Below are 14,504 nucleotides of genomic sequence, written 5' to 3'. Positions count from 1 at the left end.
ATCTGAATAATGTAGGTTCTTAACTGTGAGGAATGGAGATCATCCACGGGCTAACTCAACTCCACACTGATTACTTTTCTTCTTGTCTACCTTCCTCTCCATATAGTTAGCAGTGAAGAAAGAAACACTGAACGAGTGACTGCACAATCAGAATAGCTTTTTCAGGGGAGCACCCTCTTCTACCCACCTCCCAAATTGTCACCTGACCTTCAAGAATGACAAAGCCATGATGCATTCAAAGCACCTGTAAGAGAAGCAAATCCTCTCCTATGATATTGAAAACTTACCCTGAATTCACACATTAGCAGTATGACCCCATGCCCAAAAACGGAGGGAGAGGTTCATCTTTGTTCACTCCGGGGGCCTCCCTTGCAGGCTCACCAAGTTCCCACCTTCATTAGCACTATTGCGGGTCCCTGGGAGTACCAGAACCCACCACATCCCAAGCACATCTTCTTGAGTCTCATGTTTGACTCCTCTATCCCTGTTTCTCCTTCCTCCTAAGTTCCTTACCTTTAAAGGTAAGCTAAACACTCCATGAGAGTTAAAATTTTCCCATATGAACAAAATCCCAGCATCCTAAGAAAGAATCAACAAGGACTTGCCTTTAGGATTATTATTTTAAAGTGAGATTATACTTTTCTGTTCTTCTGTCAGTTGCAAATCCCTAAACCTACTAGAATTCACTTAAAACTAATCTACTGTGTTTTTATTGGAAGAAGGCAATCAGGAAAGCTCTGACCCACTGAGCAGCTGGGAATTTCGTTGCTGCAGGTTTGGTTTAGTCTTTATTTTTCTAGCTGCTGGCCCTGCTAACATGATTCCGTGAAGGTCGCATTTAATCTTGCAGAGGAAAGCTACCTAAGCAGTTCTTAGGTAGGCTTCAGTAAAAATAAATTGCCTTGGCTCTATGGATAAGTCTGTTGCTTCAACCCAACCATTATAGTCAAGGAGAACAAATGAAGGGAACTGTAAAATACGGCGTTTGATTTCAAAGGAATTGCACTGCATATAGATTATGGGCTCAAAGTGTTTGCTAATAACAATAACAAAATCACTGTTAATAAAGAAGCCATGAAGAAACTAGCAGCTCTCAAATATGTATTTCCAGTCTGTCACCAAATACGGCTTATTTATTTGTACCTGAGGCATCAGTATCACCATTGGGACTAAAAAGTCAGAGGAATGAACTAGTAAAAAAATTTTTTTAAAGACCTGGGTACACAGGAGAAAAGTCAAACAAAAATAAAGTCCCCTTCTGGGTGCTGAACCCTTATAAAATGACAAATCCTAATGAAAAGCAACAAATCTCAATGTTCATGCACTTAATACATATTCCATTAGGTTTCTAACACAAAGCAGATCTGTGTCACCCCTCCTGAGCTGGAATTCTGCCTTCCAAACGAACCTTTGCTTTACAACTGAAAATCGAAGCAACAAATATTTATCCAGCTCTTACTGGGTATCAAGCACTGGTGTGGGATGCAAAGAAAGATGACTCAGCTCCAGGCTCTCAAATCACTGGCCATGTAGGTGACAGAAATGGAAATCTCCAAGAAATCAAAGGTTTCCACAACAGACCAAGAGGCTAGGAAACATGAATAGATTATACAATGTGCTGCTTCTATAGGAATTCCAAGCATTTTATTGTTTTAGGCTAAAAACATCAGGTAAGATTTTGTAGGGAGGAGAAAAGGAGACCCATGCAGTTATACTAGAACAACCACTAACTGAATCCCCTAGATTTCTCACCACATCTTACTTCATTTGCTAATCCTACACCATTCACTAAGGTAGCCACTGGCCACATGTGTCTACTGAACACTTGAAAAGAAGCTAAGCTGAATTAAGACATGTGGCAGGTGAAAGACACATTGGATATTAAAGATTCATTATGAGAAAAAGAATGTAAAATATCTCATTTGCATTTTTACATTAATGACATTGAAATGACAATATTTGGATACAATGGGATTACTATTAAAATTAATTTCGCCTGCCTTCTCACTCTTCTAGATATTTGTGTGGCTTCAGTTGTTTTCTTATTGGCCAGTGTTACCCTGATCAATACTTTTATTTATTTTTTTCTTTTGGCTGTGCTTTCTGCGTTCAGTGTCTGAACTCATAACGGTTCCACCCAACCTTAGTTTCACAACAATCCAAAAATATCTCATATTCATAAAGGGAGTGAAAGTGTTCTAATATTTTTTTTCAGATCACAATGAGGCATTTGACTCTTCTTCAGTTGTGGGAAGTCAGAGTTCACAATCTGATTAAGTCTTCCTAAGAGGACCTGTAAAGGTGGGTGTGTGTGGGGGGAATGCCCTAGCCTCCCGAAACATGGGAACAGACACAATATAAAACAGGGAAGGTAGAGGATGCAGAAACTGTGAACACTGGCTAGGAATATTTTGTTCTTCACATACCAGGAGAATTAAATCTGTAGCCCTTTGTCTAAATTAATTGCTTTCATCCAAAAGGATAATACAATTTCTTATCTCCTCAAAAGGATCAAATACTTACAACCTAGACTAGGTCCCTTGGTTAAGGTCCCAGGGTGTTAGGAATATCCCAATCTCCCTAGGTATTTATACTTCAAAAGAGAGGAAGGCTAGAGCTAGGAGACGTCTCCAGAGTTTTAAAGGCATACATCCTGAAAGGTTAGGGAAAGAACTCTGGATCCTTTCCACCCTGTCTCAAGAGCTAAAGTATAGGATCTCTTTCTCCTCTTGAGAAGGACAGTTGCTTTGTCCCAGTCTGTGCAGTGAAAATGACACCAAAGATCTATCAGTTTTCACAGCACTGAGAATCTAGGTGTGGGGCATCAACACTGCAGTGTCACTGTGATTGCTGACCTTGTTGTAAATATCAGTAAGGAATTCATTTCTCCCCACCCCGAGGTGTTCTGGATTTCTGAAGCATTCATAATTACTGTGAAATGGGGCAACAAGTCGGAACCTTCACAGTTCTTGGCTTGTCCCAACCCTTCAAGTAGCAAGAGCTGCATCAGGACAGCAGTACCTTCTGCACTGGCTAGTCGGAATCCTAGAGCCTGGATCTGAACACAGGCAGACAGAACTGGAAAGGGGCTAAGTCCAAGGCAAGGCAACACCCAAGCTGCTTTTCCTACTCTTCACATTTACCAGAAGTGGGGTCAGAGAGAATATTTCAGCATTGTCTTGAGAACATTTTTCTGGTTACAAGATTAACTGTGTTTGTTTTAAATTTGGAAAATACAAGGCGTAAAAAAGGCAAACACCCACAATCCCACCATCAAAATGATATGTTTTCCTTCAGGATTTTAAAAAATGTTGTATACACCAATACACACATAGGATTTTAAAACAGAACTAGAGGCACAATTTAATATCATTTTTCCCTCATCCACCAACACAGATCAGATATATTTCCTCATCTTTTAAATGCTGTTGGAAAGCATTTAAATTTTTTTTTTAATTTTATAAACTCCCTATATTCTGGATGGGCCATATTACATGAGTCCCTACTGTTGGGATATTCAGGTTGTTTCCAAGTTTTCTTATAACAAAACCTCATTCAATAAATATCCTCATGTATAATTTTTTTATTCCCACCTCCAATTACTAAGTAAGGTCCTAAAAGCAGAATTACTGAAACTGAGTTTAATGTTTTTAAAACTTTAAATGCATAACACTAAGTTAAATTCAATGTATAATCTCAAGTATAGAATACCAAGTTTCCAGATAGTGACCCGCAGTACCCTATTACAGTACCCATAGTTCAACCTTAACCTGTGCCATCTATTAGGAAAGCACAGCATCAGTCCACTCTATTTTCCTAATTTCCTACATAGCTCCTGCCACTGACAAAAGTAAAATAGCACTTAGGAAGAGCAACAAGGGGAAGGGCGGAGGGCCTAAGAGAGTTATTACAATATTTCTGATTAATTTTATTCACATGGATCTTCCCCTGGGGGCCTATTGTTGCCTTCAAGGGCAATTTTAGATGGAGTTTGGAGCCTCACATCATGGGTAGCAATTCTTCCATCTCCAAACAATACTTCACCCCCCAGTACCTCTAAGGTGACTTAAACCATGCCCAAGTGACAACCACTCACAACTGTGTGTTTACTTGTATAAAGTCAGCTCCCAGTTTTCCCATCTTTTTCCCATCCTTGGGATAAAAAAGATCCAACCCCAAAATCAAAAGCAGAAGGTCCACCAGTATTTCCACCAGTCCTTGAATTATTATTAATTAACTACTAATTTGGCTTTCCTCACCTCCAAAACTTTCAATGACATTCCTGAAGAGACAGCCAATCTACCTGATCTACCTGCCTGGTGGCCTCAAGGAGCCAAGAGCTACTACTTAATCTGCTCTCCACCTGCTTTTCTTTTTCATCGCCCATCCCCCAACTCTCATACCCTCCCCATCCTATTCCATCACCCCACTAATACCATTTCCAGGTGTTAAGACACTCACTTTTCCCTGCTGTAATTTTTCTCATCTTCTTCAATAAATCTAGGGTAAAGAGAAGAAAAAATACTCTTTCAAAAATAATATGTTAGATATCGCTTGAAATAAAGCAATTTGTATGCAGTTTTGTCTCACTCAAAATATCAACCTCATGAAATGGAAAAGTCAGTAGGCTTCTGAGCTGATGGGGCCAGGACAGCATTTTCTATCTACAAAGCACTTCTTTGGATCCTCCAAAAAAACCTGATAATCATAAGCTCAATAAGGACAAATTAAAATATAAGCTCATTTTCCTTTGATCACATTAAGTGTGCAAGTATCAAATGCTGTTACACAGAGCAACAGATTGCTAAGTATGCTTGAAAGAAATTATTTATGAAAATTACATAGCAAGTAGTTAACTCTCAAAAATGTTTGTTTAATGAAAACTACTGGACCAGCTTTTATCACACAAAATCCTAAATTAAGATTTTCATTGAACTAATTTACTCTTGTCCTTGAGATAAAAATGTTTAGAACATATCATCAGAAGTCCTGTTTCTCCTATGAAGACATTCTTTGCTCAACTCTAGTTCTTTCTTGCTAATGGAGCTGAATACTAAGCTGTTAAAAGGAGCTATAAGCCAGAACAGAATCAAAACAAACCAGAAAACAAACATAATTCTCTATGGCCTTCTGGACAAAGAGACAACCCGGTAAAACAAAGTCCTTGCCTTTTCAAAATGGAAAATATGAAGTATCACAACCATAACACAAATACTGTTTTTTTTGTAGGACAAGCAAGGTCAACATAGGCAGAGCCTATACAAAGTGACCACAGGTCCCCTGTTCAAAGCATTAATTCAAATATGAAAACATGCTTTCTGCATGGCATGGCCTCTGAATCAATGCAAAGACCAAAGATTTGGCCCTGGGAAGAGATTTCATGCTTCTCCAGCCTTGCTCTGGCTCACAAACCTGAGGGAGACTGTGCTTAGGGATCTGGCATAAACTGGGGAAGAAAAGGTCCATAGTAGGGGCAAGTAAGGCCTCTAAGGAGTGGAAGGGGCGGGGCTCTACTCAGCCTCACATCCATAGGGTTCTATGTGGTTTCTAAAAGCTCCCTCCCCTAAATCACTTTGATTAGACACTATCCTGTAAGGATGACAGGACTCTGGCCACATTTTGCAAATGTAAAAATGAAGGTCCCAAAGGAGGAAGTGGCTAGGTAGTTAATAAAAGAGCTAAAAAGTCAACTCCAGGCTTCTAAGTTCATGCATCTTCCAGTACAGAGCCTTGTACTCAGCTGTTTGTCAACAAATATTTAATAAGTAAATGAAATAACAGCATGATGGATGTGTTCATTTAACAAAATGATTGCTCGAATTACTACATTTAGCAAGTTAATTATTCATTTAAAATAATCCATGTCCCTGGATCCACAGCAGAACTCAAAAATTCTGAAGGTAGGTCCTCCACTGGTTTCAGGACCTCAGGAAGGCTAACAGGACAGAATTTACCCAATACAGATCTGCCCAGACTATCTGACATGCCAACTCTTTTCATTTGGCTGGAATGGGATAAAGGAGACTTGTGATACTAGTTTTCTCAAGTCAAAACAGGAGTCCTGACCAGAAGTCATTTGTGTCTCTTGAGTCACAAAAATGGGCACAAGAAGGCTTCCTACATAAACACAACTTCTTTCACGGATGGTCTGTCAAAAGACGGAATTCCTAAGGGGTTAATCAATTTAAAGGGACCTGAGAAGGTAAAAAGCTGGAGTGTACAGGCCTGCTGCTTGCCCTGAATCCAGAGAGGGCCAGGAATCCTCCGGACAAGGCTACCACCCAGCATTAGCAGTCCAAGGGATGGATTTCAGGGTTATGTATTTCCCTTAGCATTTTATAAAAAATATTGGCTTCAGATTAACTCTGAACCCTGTCAATAATTCACCATCCTTTGTGAAAAAAAAATCAAAGTTTAACCAAACTTCCTTACCTCTTTTCCACCAGGCACTCCCAATGTGAGAGCCAACTCCTCAACACTGCCACTGTGCATTAAGCTGACATTCTATATCAAAGATTGATCCACCCAGGCCAAAAGAAGGGCGGAGATGGGGCAGAGAGAGATGGAAAGTCCTGACCTCCTACTCCTGTGTGGGAAGGAACAGGGTGTCCAATATACATGAAAAGAGTTGGATTTTATTATTAATAATAATTGATATTTCAAAGCTTTTTACTTTTATAATTATTTTGTGTTTTTATATTACATGTTTTAAGAATGCACTATTATATTTATTTTCACATGCTATCACATTATTTTCACATATTATGGTACTGGGCACAGAAGTAAAAAGTCAATAAATGCAAGTTAATCAAGTCACTTTAAGTATGGTATAGCAAACTACTGAAATCAGCTAAGTGTGAAACTGTAGTTAACAGACAATGAATTCAAGAGTCAGAAACATGGTCAAGAAAATTCAAACTAAAGCACAATGATGCTTGAGAAGATGTTTTACCTGATATAAAGAGGGAAAATGTATGGATCCAACCACTGTTATTTATGTATCACTTGGTCTCCAGGGATAAAGCCTAACTTTTCTTCTACCAGGAAAAAAAATTCACTGATATTTTGTCACTATAATAATTTCCTGGTACTTTACATATAATATTTATCTTATGTTTAATTCTTTACCATTACTTACATACTCTCAGAAGAAGTAAAATGCCTTTTTGTAGGAAATGCTATATGAGAAAGTTAACATCTGATCTAGTCACAATTTCCTGGCTTTTTTTTTTTCCTTAATAATATTCGGACAGAATTCTCAGAGTTAATGCTTTCACACTTGTAGATTGCTATAACTTTAGGCACTGTTGTTTTATACACAGTAGCTCAACTGCTTATAAAATCCACCCTATAAATACATAGTTAAGTATTATTATTACCTTTCATAAAACTAACTCCAAAAGGTAATTACTGTATTTATTTTTGTTGCTGTTGATGATTGCTAGCTCATCAACTAGAATGAAATCTCTATAGAGCGTAGTGGCTGGCTTTCTTGTTTTCCGTTGAATCCGCATAGCCTAGTACTGTGTCTGGCACACAGTGAATATTCTATGAATATTTATTAAATGTATAAACAATCCCTTGACTACTTTAAGCTCTTTTTGGTAGAAGGCAGATAAGGGAACATGACCCAGATATCACATTTATAGTTTAGTGGTCTGTTCACTATCAAAAGGCAATTTTGTGAAAATGCTCTAAAAACATCACAACTTATACTAGATAATGCTGAGAATAAAAATGCAATGTCCTTCATAACACAAGAAAATCAATACATATCAAATGTCGAACATCCAAAGTTTCAAATTTTCCACTGCTAAGTTCAAATCACTTTAACTAGCTCTGGGATATTAAATATTTGCCTAATAGAGTATTTCAGAAGGCAGGCAAGAGAAAAATAGGGCTATAGTTCGTAGAACTGTCAGGACTTTACAACAACTCTTAGTTGACCATAGTTTGCTTCAGATTTGACTACAAAACCTTACTTTTATTATGATGACATTTTTACAGGTAAGTAAGTCTGAAATATGTGAATTTCTAACTTTTGAAGGTCAACAAAAAAAACTCATTGAGAATGAAATATGTAGATGTTTAATTTTAAGAAGCAGTTACAAATCATAACAGACAGGAACTCTTGGATGTAAGAAGCCAAAATCTAACTTCTTACACAACAGGCAAAGTTATAAGTTATAATCATTCACTGATTACAGTGAAATTCTGGACTTTGCTACATCAATCAATAGATGTTCCAAGGTTACACCTAGAGATGCCTGTTTAAGTCCTAAATATTCCATCTGCAGATGTGATAAAGCAATCTGTATACGGGGTAAAAATGGGAGTTCATAACCCACTTGAATCAAACTGTGAAATATGATATATTAAGAACTATGAAATGTTTTGAACGACCAACAATAAAAAAAAAAGTTGTCTTAGAAAAAACAAGTTTTTCCAGGATATTTTAGGTTTTTATTTTTTTCCCTTTCTCCCCACACCCACACCCCCTTCCCCCAAAAATAAACAGGGTCACCCTCGAATCCCAGGCAGGGGAATGTGCATCTGTGTAACACGAAGACCATCCACCTTTCACAGACAATCTGTTACCAGACCCCTGTCCGCACCTGTCCTGAACCACCAGAAAGCGCAGGCAGCTTCGTTCAAATGTTACTTGCAGTCGATTTGGAAACTAATAAATGACTGCAGGCTTGACAGCAACCTTGGTGATTCCTGAAAATTCACAACAGGAAATGTAACTATCCTCCACCCTCGCGAGCCATTCATCAAAAGCAGACCAAGTCACAGCCACAGGGAGGCCAGTGGCAGAAGCCAAGGGCCAGCAGCACTTTTCCTCATCTAGACAGAGGCTGCATTTTCTTAGTCCATAACCAAAGACAAGGAGCACTACACTGGAACGAGGCTGAAGGCGGAGGGAGCGGGTACTATGTCCCCAAGTTTCAAACACTACTGGGTTTGAAAGGAGTGAAATCCACCCCGCTAATATATAGCAACCTCGACTGCCAGGCCCAGGAGTCACATTTACAGCCGATCACCAAGGGTCCAGCCTCCACCGGCTGACCCGGGCGTCTCACCTGGTGCCGGCACACAGTCCTCGCTCCCGGCTCGGGCTGCCAGCCCTCCTTCCTTCCCTTTCCTCCTTCTAAGGAGCGAGAGGGTGAGGGTGGCAAACGCACCAAGACCTAGGGCCAACGGGAGACGCGGCCGCGTCCCGGGGAGGGGATGAGTTACACCCAAACCCTTCGCACTTGGAAAGGCTCTCGGAGCGGCTCTTGGGTGCCGGCCCCCAGGCCGTGCAGCTGGCAGCGGGCGGGCGCCGCGATTGGCCGCGGCCCGCATCGCTCGGTGGGCGAGCCCGGCCGGCGAGGCGGAAAGGAAGTGGCGGCCGCGGCTTTGGACCAACCATGTTCGGCCGGCGGGCGAATGTCACCCGGCGCCCAGAGGGGGTCGGAGGGCACGGGGCGGGCACTCACGTCCCCACCCCGCCGCCGCCCGCGCCCCAGGACCCCGAGGGGACGCTGGCCCCGTGCCTGCCCGCAGGGCGCCACTTGGTCCCCGGAGGCTCCCCGCCCCCACCTCACCCGCTCCGTAGCCGAGGCGGGTCAGGCCCAGCGCGCGAGGCCGGCCCGGGGACGCCTGCGGGGACCCGCAGGCGCCCGGCGCTAGGCCGCGGCCGGGGCAGATGACCCCTCGGCGCAGCGCGCTCCCGGGACGCGCCGCCCGAACCCCTCGCGCCCCGGGACAAGTGCAATGACAAAGCCCTAGAGCCAGGCCGGACGCCGGCCGGCGGGAAGGAGAACGCGACGTCCCTCCCGAGTGGCGGCGGCCCAGCCCCCAGGAAGCCGGGCGCGTCGGCCAGGCCCGGCGCCCAGCCCCGCGCGGAGCCCGCCCGCCGGCTCCAGCAGCTGCCACCGGACGCCAGCGACCCTACCCTGAGCCCCACGAGCGTGCGAGCCCTGGGACCGCCTCGAGGCGACCCACTAAGTTTCCTTTGGCCGCGGCGGGAGGCGCCCCTCCCGGCCCCGGCGCGGGCAGCAGGCGGCGGCGGGTGCCTGCTTACTGACGCTGGGGACAGCCTGGAGAGAGGCGCCGCGGCCGGGCACCGGGAGGGACCCGCTCTCCTTCTTGGGATCTGGTGGCGGCAGTGGCTGTAAACACACACAATTTTGTTTTAAATGAGGCCCGACTCCTGCGGACATGTACCCACACACATGACACCTGGGGCGCAGAATCACACAGAGCAGGTCTGTGTCCATGGAGCCACCTCTCCGCATCTGCAAATCCAAAAGTGAAATTAAACCTCCACCAACCTCCTCCTCCTCCTCCTCCTCCTCCCTCTCTACCTCCTCCTCCTCCTCCTTCTCCTTGCAGCCTCAGCAGCCCCAGTAGCAGCAGCAACAGCAGCAGAACCTGCTTCCCCTAAAATCAGATGATCCATAATTGCGCCGACTGTTCCTCCAAAAATCGGTATTAATATTTATGAACCTCGGCATTTTCCGTCTGCAAAACATCGTGTCAAAGCATCAGGTCACGCATACACACACAGCTCTTTCCAGTCCCCATAAACATGCCCTCGAGAGAAACACACGCACAGTCACAACTATTATTTGAAAAAATGTTACCTCTCAGTGTGCTTTTTCACGCTACCAATACAATTCCGCAAGGTATAAGTGTTGCTAGGGTGTGTGAAATGGAAATGAAAGCCCGTCAGTTGAATAATCGCAGGAGCAAAACTAAAAGTTACTCCCCGGCTTGCCTGAGAACAGTCCAGATCGAAAGCAAAACAAGGAGAGGAAACTGCGAAGAGCTGAGGCTGGAAATCCCCCCACCCCCCGCCCTCCTCCCTGCCTCGCTCCCTCCCTCGCCTCGCTCCCTCCCTCGCCTCGCCTCCCCCTCCGCCCTCCTCCCTCCGCCCTTCCTCCCCAGTGTTTGTTTCAAGCTTGTGCAACCGGGAGGTGGAGGCAGAGGGAGGGCGCGAGCTGCCTGGCCGCGAGGTGCGGAAGTTCGCCGCCGCTGTTCATTGGCAGGCAGAGCCGCTTTCATCATTTCTCAGAAAAGTCAATTTCATTTTCACTTCCCCATGGCGCGGCAGCCGGAGCAACAAGCGGCGGCGCGTGAGTCTGTTGCTCGCGCACTGGGGCGCACTACCCCGCGAGTGAGGGCTCCGGGTGGCGGGCGCAGGCTTGGGCTCGGGCCAGAAGCCAGTGGCACTAGAGAAGGAAGGGAGGTGCCAGGCTCTCCATCTAAAGAGTTACCTGAAGGTAGGGGAGGAGGGCACCTGGGGAAGCCAAGGGTGTCTAACCATCCTGTTAGTACTTAACTGCTGCTTAGAACCGCTGTTCGGAGTGAATGAAAACTCATCTTGAAACACTGTTCTCCCCAAAGGAAAGAAAGGAATAACCTCCCTGAAAAGAGTGTTTCTTGTGTCTTTCTTTACCTTTTAGGAAACTTTTTCAGTGATTGAGAGAGTAAGTGGTTTAAGGACCAGCCCTCTCTGCCACCACCTCTGTTTGGGAGGTAGGACGATCCTGAAGGCCTTGCACTAGTAAGTGACATCTGTGCAGGCGAGTGGTCCCCTATGCCACAGAAGTTCTATTAGTGCTGGATGAGTCCGGCCCGGGGTGAGTTACTTTTACTTGATCAATGCCTTGATCTATTGGTTTTGGTCTGGAGGGAAGTTTTATACTGTAGCACTTCCATCCAAGTTCAGATTTGGCTTCCCAAACTTAACTAGTTGGGCATCTTCGGCCTGCTTTCCATACTGTACAATTGGAGATAAAAGAGAGAAAGGAAGAATACAGATACATGCCTGTGACAGGTGCAGCAGCTGTCACCTGTTAGCTGAAACTAGTACAGTTCACTTGGGACCGAACCCTTTTTGGTGACTTAAAGGATTTACATTTAGTTATAAAAGCCCCTTCCTGGGAGGTCACAGCCATCTATGTAAACATTTTCTAAAAAAATAACTCCACCACCACTCTTTGTCACAGAAATACTGAATTCCACTAACTGGAAAAAGGAAAGTTTCCAAATATGCATGTGTGGAAAGGAAATAGCTGAAGGTTTCAAAGTCTATCTTATGGCCATGGTCTCAAAAATAGATCTCACATAGGCACTTATTCTTTATTCCTTCTATAATAACACTTGCTTTCATAGTTCATGCATCAATCACCATAACTATGTGTAATCTGTAGGACACTTAACATACTACCCATTTAGTAGTCATTAGTCATTCTTTTTCTTTCTTTTCTTCTGTACCAAAATTATTGCCTATTTTCCCCGGAGGAAAAGGGCAGTGGAGAAGAAGGGAAGATGTGCCTGTTGTAAACACAATCTTTTCCTTGTTTCAATAAAGGGCACTCCCCTACTTATGGTCTTTGATAAGCACAAAGAAGTTGCTCACAGACTCCCCAAACACACACCAGATATTCTTGATGTTTTCCTTCCCATAATATACATCCAATCAGTTGTATTCGTAATATACACCCAATCAGTCATATCCTATTGACCTGTTGATGCTATGCCCACTTTTCTGCGCCCAGCTTGCCCCTGAGGAACTGCCATGAGTTGTTGCAATTCCTGGGAATCATGCCTCCTGTCTTTCTCCTTGGACTCCTCCTGGCCTGCAGCCATTCTGTTTCCCAAGTTAAGTAGAAAGTCAACTTCAGTGGGCACCCCTTATCCGGGTACCCTCTTGCCCCTGCAAGAGTTCTGTTTCTGTTCTTCACACTTGAATAAAGCCTACCTCTTTGTTGAAAAAAAAATGAGGAGGAAGGAAGGAAGAGAAGGAGAAAGAAAGGAAGATAAACTTAGGTAAAGCCCAATTCCAGCTCTCTCTTTGCCCCTTAAAAAACCTCTCAGCAGCTCTCAGAATAAAGCTGTATTATTTGACAAGACACATAAAGTCCATTGTAATCTGGTGGCAGAGGACTTCTGCAGTCTCATCCCCTGCCATTGCACCCTGCGCAAACCCCTCACTTGCCAAACCAGCTGCTTTCCTGTTTGTGAAAGAGCAGAGCCATTCTCCATTCTTTGTTTTGTCTTTAGCTTGGGACCTGGCACATAGGCACTCAAATTCTAGAGAGTACATAATTACTTGCTCTTTTCTTCAAGTTTTCATTAAATATTTTAGGCTTTATCTGAGAATTTGTTTTATATTTTAATAACTTTTTAACGGAAATGGAACTGGTATTTATTGTACAGAATTCAGAAAATTGTAGAGAAGTTGTAAGAAGAAAATAAGCCATCTAAGATCTCACCAATTGGGAATAAATCTATTGATATTTGTACACATTTCCTACTAGTAATTTTTCTAAAGGGCCATTTCCTATTCTTATCTGCTCAGTCTCTCAGCATCATTTAATAATGCTGATTGTGCTTCCCATTCCCCGCAATGCTTATGTGACATCCTTCTGTCCTGTTTCTTGGCTGGCTCCTCTTTTGCTGCCAGCCCCCTAAATTATGGTGTTTCCAAGCATTCTATCCCCAACCCTCTTATTTTCTCATTCCACATGCTTTCTCTTTGGGCGCTCTCATACACGCCCAAAGCTTCAAATGTAACTACCAACTGTCCCCAACTTAAAATCATTCTACTTACGATTTTTCAACCATATGATGGCAAGAAAATGATAAGCATTCAGGAAAACCAAGCTTCAAATGCTGAATGTTGATCTTTTCCCAGCCTAGCAATATGTGGTATGCTGCTCTCAGCCAGCCTGAAATCCCAGTCAACCACAAGATCACAAAGGGAAAGGATCAATTCCCCTCAGTGTACTGATTGTTAAGCTACTAAATTTCCATAGGTTAGGTGTATCAAAAGCATTTTCAATATACAGTATTTTCAACCCGTAAGTTTATCAGGACATAACCCCATCATAAGTCAAGGAGTATGGAGAGTATGGCAGTAGGGAGTATTTGGAGATGACTCCAAAATCTGGTGGATTTTTTGTTTTGCGATACTAGCGACTGAACCCAGCAGTGTTGTATCACCAAGTTTTATCCCCAGTCCTTTTCTTGTTTTTTATTTTGAGAGAGGTTCTCGCTAAATTGTCCAGGCTGGACTTGAGCTGAAAATCCTCCTGCCTCAGCCTCCCAACTACCTGGGATTACAAGCCATGTGCCACTTTGCCTGGCTAAAATCTAGTTCTGAGTTCTGAGTTCTGGACACAGTACTGCCTAGACATTTCTCAGGTGCAAAAATTATACATGTCTAAAACTAAATTCATAACATCTTTCCCCATAACCTTATTTTTGTCACTTCGCTAACTAGCCAGGAAACTGGGAGATTTCACAGACTCCTTGCTTCCCAAGCCCCTGGAGCTCCCTGAAATATGGGTATTGCTTGCAATTTCCTAGGCCCCTAAACTCATAAAAATAGAATGAATTTCATTCTGTTCTTACACCCTTGATGACATGTCACCGCAAACCAAAGGTGTAAATATGACCCCAAACATCCACATGGTATTGATATATATAGTAAAGAAGTATTTCTTAGC

General features: G+C 43.3%; 1 protein-coding gene across 8 annotated transcripts in view; it reads right to left on the bottom strand.

Moving 5' to 3' along the window:
* The window catches only part of IRF2 (interferon regulatory factor 2), an 86,426-nt gene extending 75,582 nt beyond the window's left edge, over positions 1-10,844 (bottom strand). The window contains exons 1-2 of one of the 8 annotated variants that reach the window (XM_081269017.1): positions 10,632-10,844; positions 10,353-10,509 (exon numbers count right to left, since the gene is read on the bottom strand). Coding sequence is in view for 2 of the 8 variants with exons in the window: in XM_081269013.1 (XP_081125139.1) it covers positions 6,433-6,492 (60 nt within the window). In the remaining 6 variants the exon portion in view is untranslated. Of the gene's footprint in view, positions 1-4,461; positions 4,501-6,432; positions 6,587-9,083; positions 9,663-10,227; positions 10,265-10,352; positions 10,510-10,631 lie in introns of those variants that run through there. The other 7 variants (XM_081269013.1, XM_081269014.1, XM_081269018.1 and 4 more) reach the window with 7 other exon arrangements.
* Between the last annotated feature and the right edge of the window lie 3,660 nt (positions 10,845-14,504).

The sequence above is a fragment of the Spermophilus citellus genome (genome assembly GCF_964194105.1).
Source record: "Spermophilus citellus genome assembly, chromosome: 16".
Taxonomy (NCBI): domain Eukaryota; kingdom Metazoa; phylum Chordata; class Mammalia; order Rodentia; family Sciuridae; genus Spermophilus; species Spermophilus citellus.
This window is presented reverse-complemented; position numbering and strand designations above follow the sequence as displayed.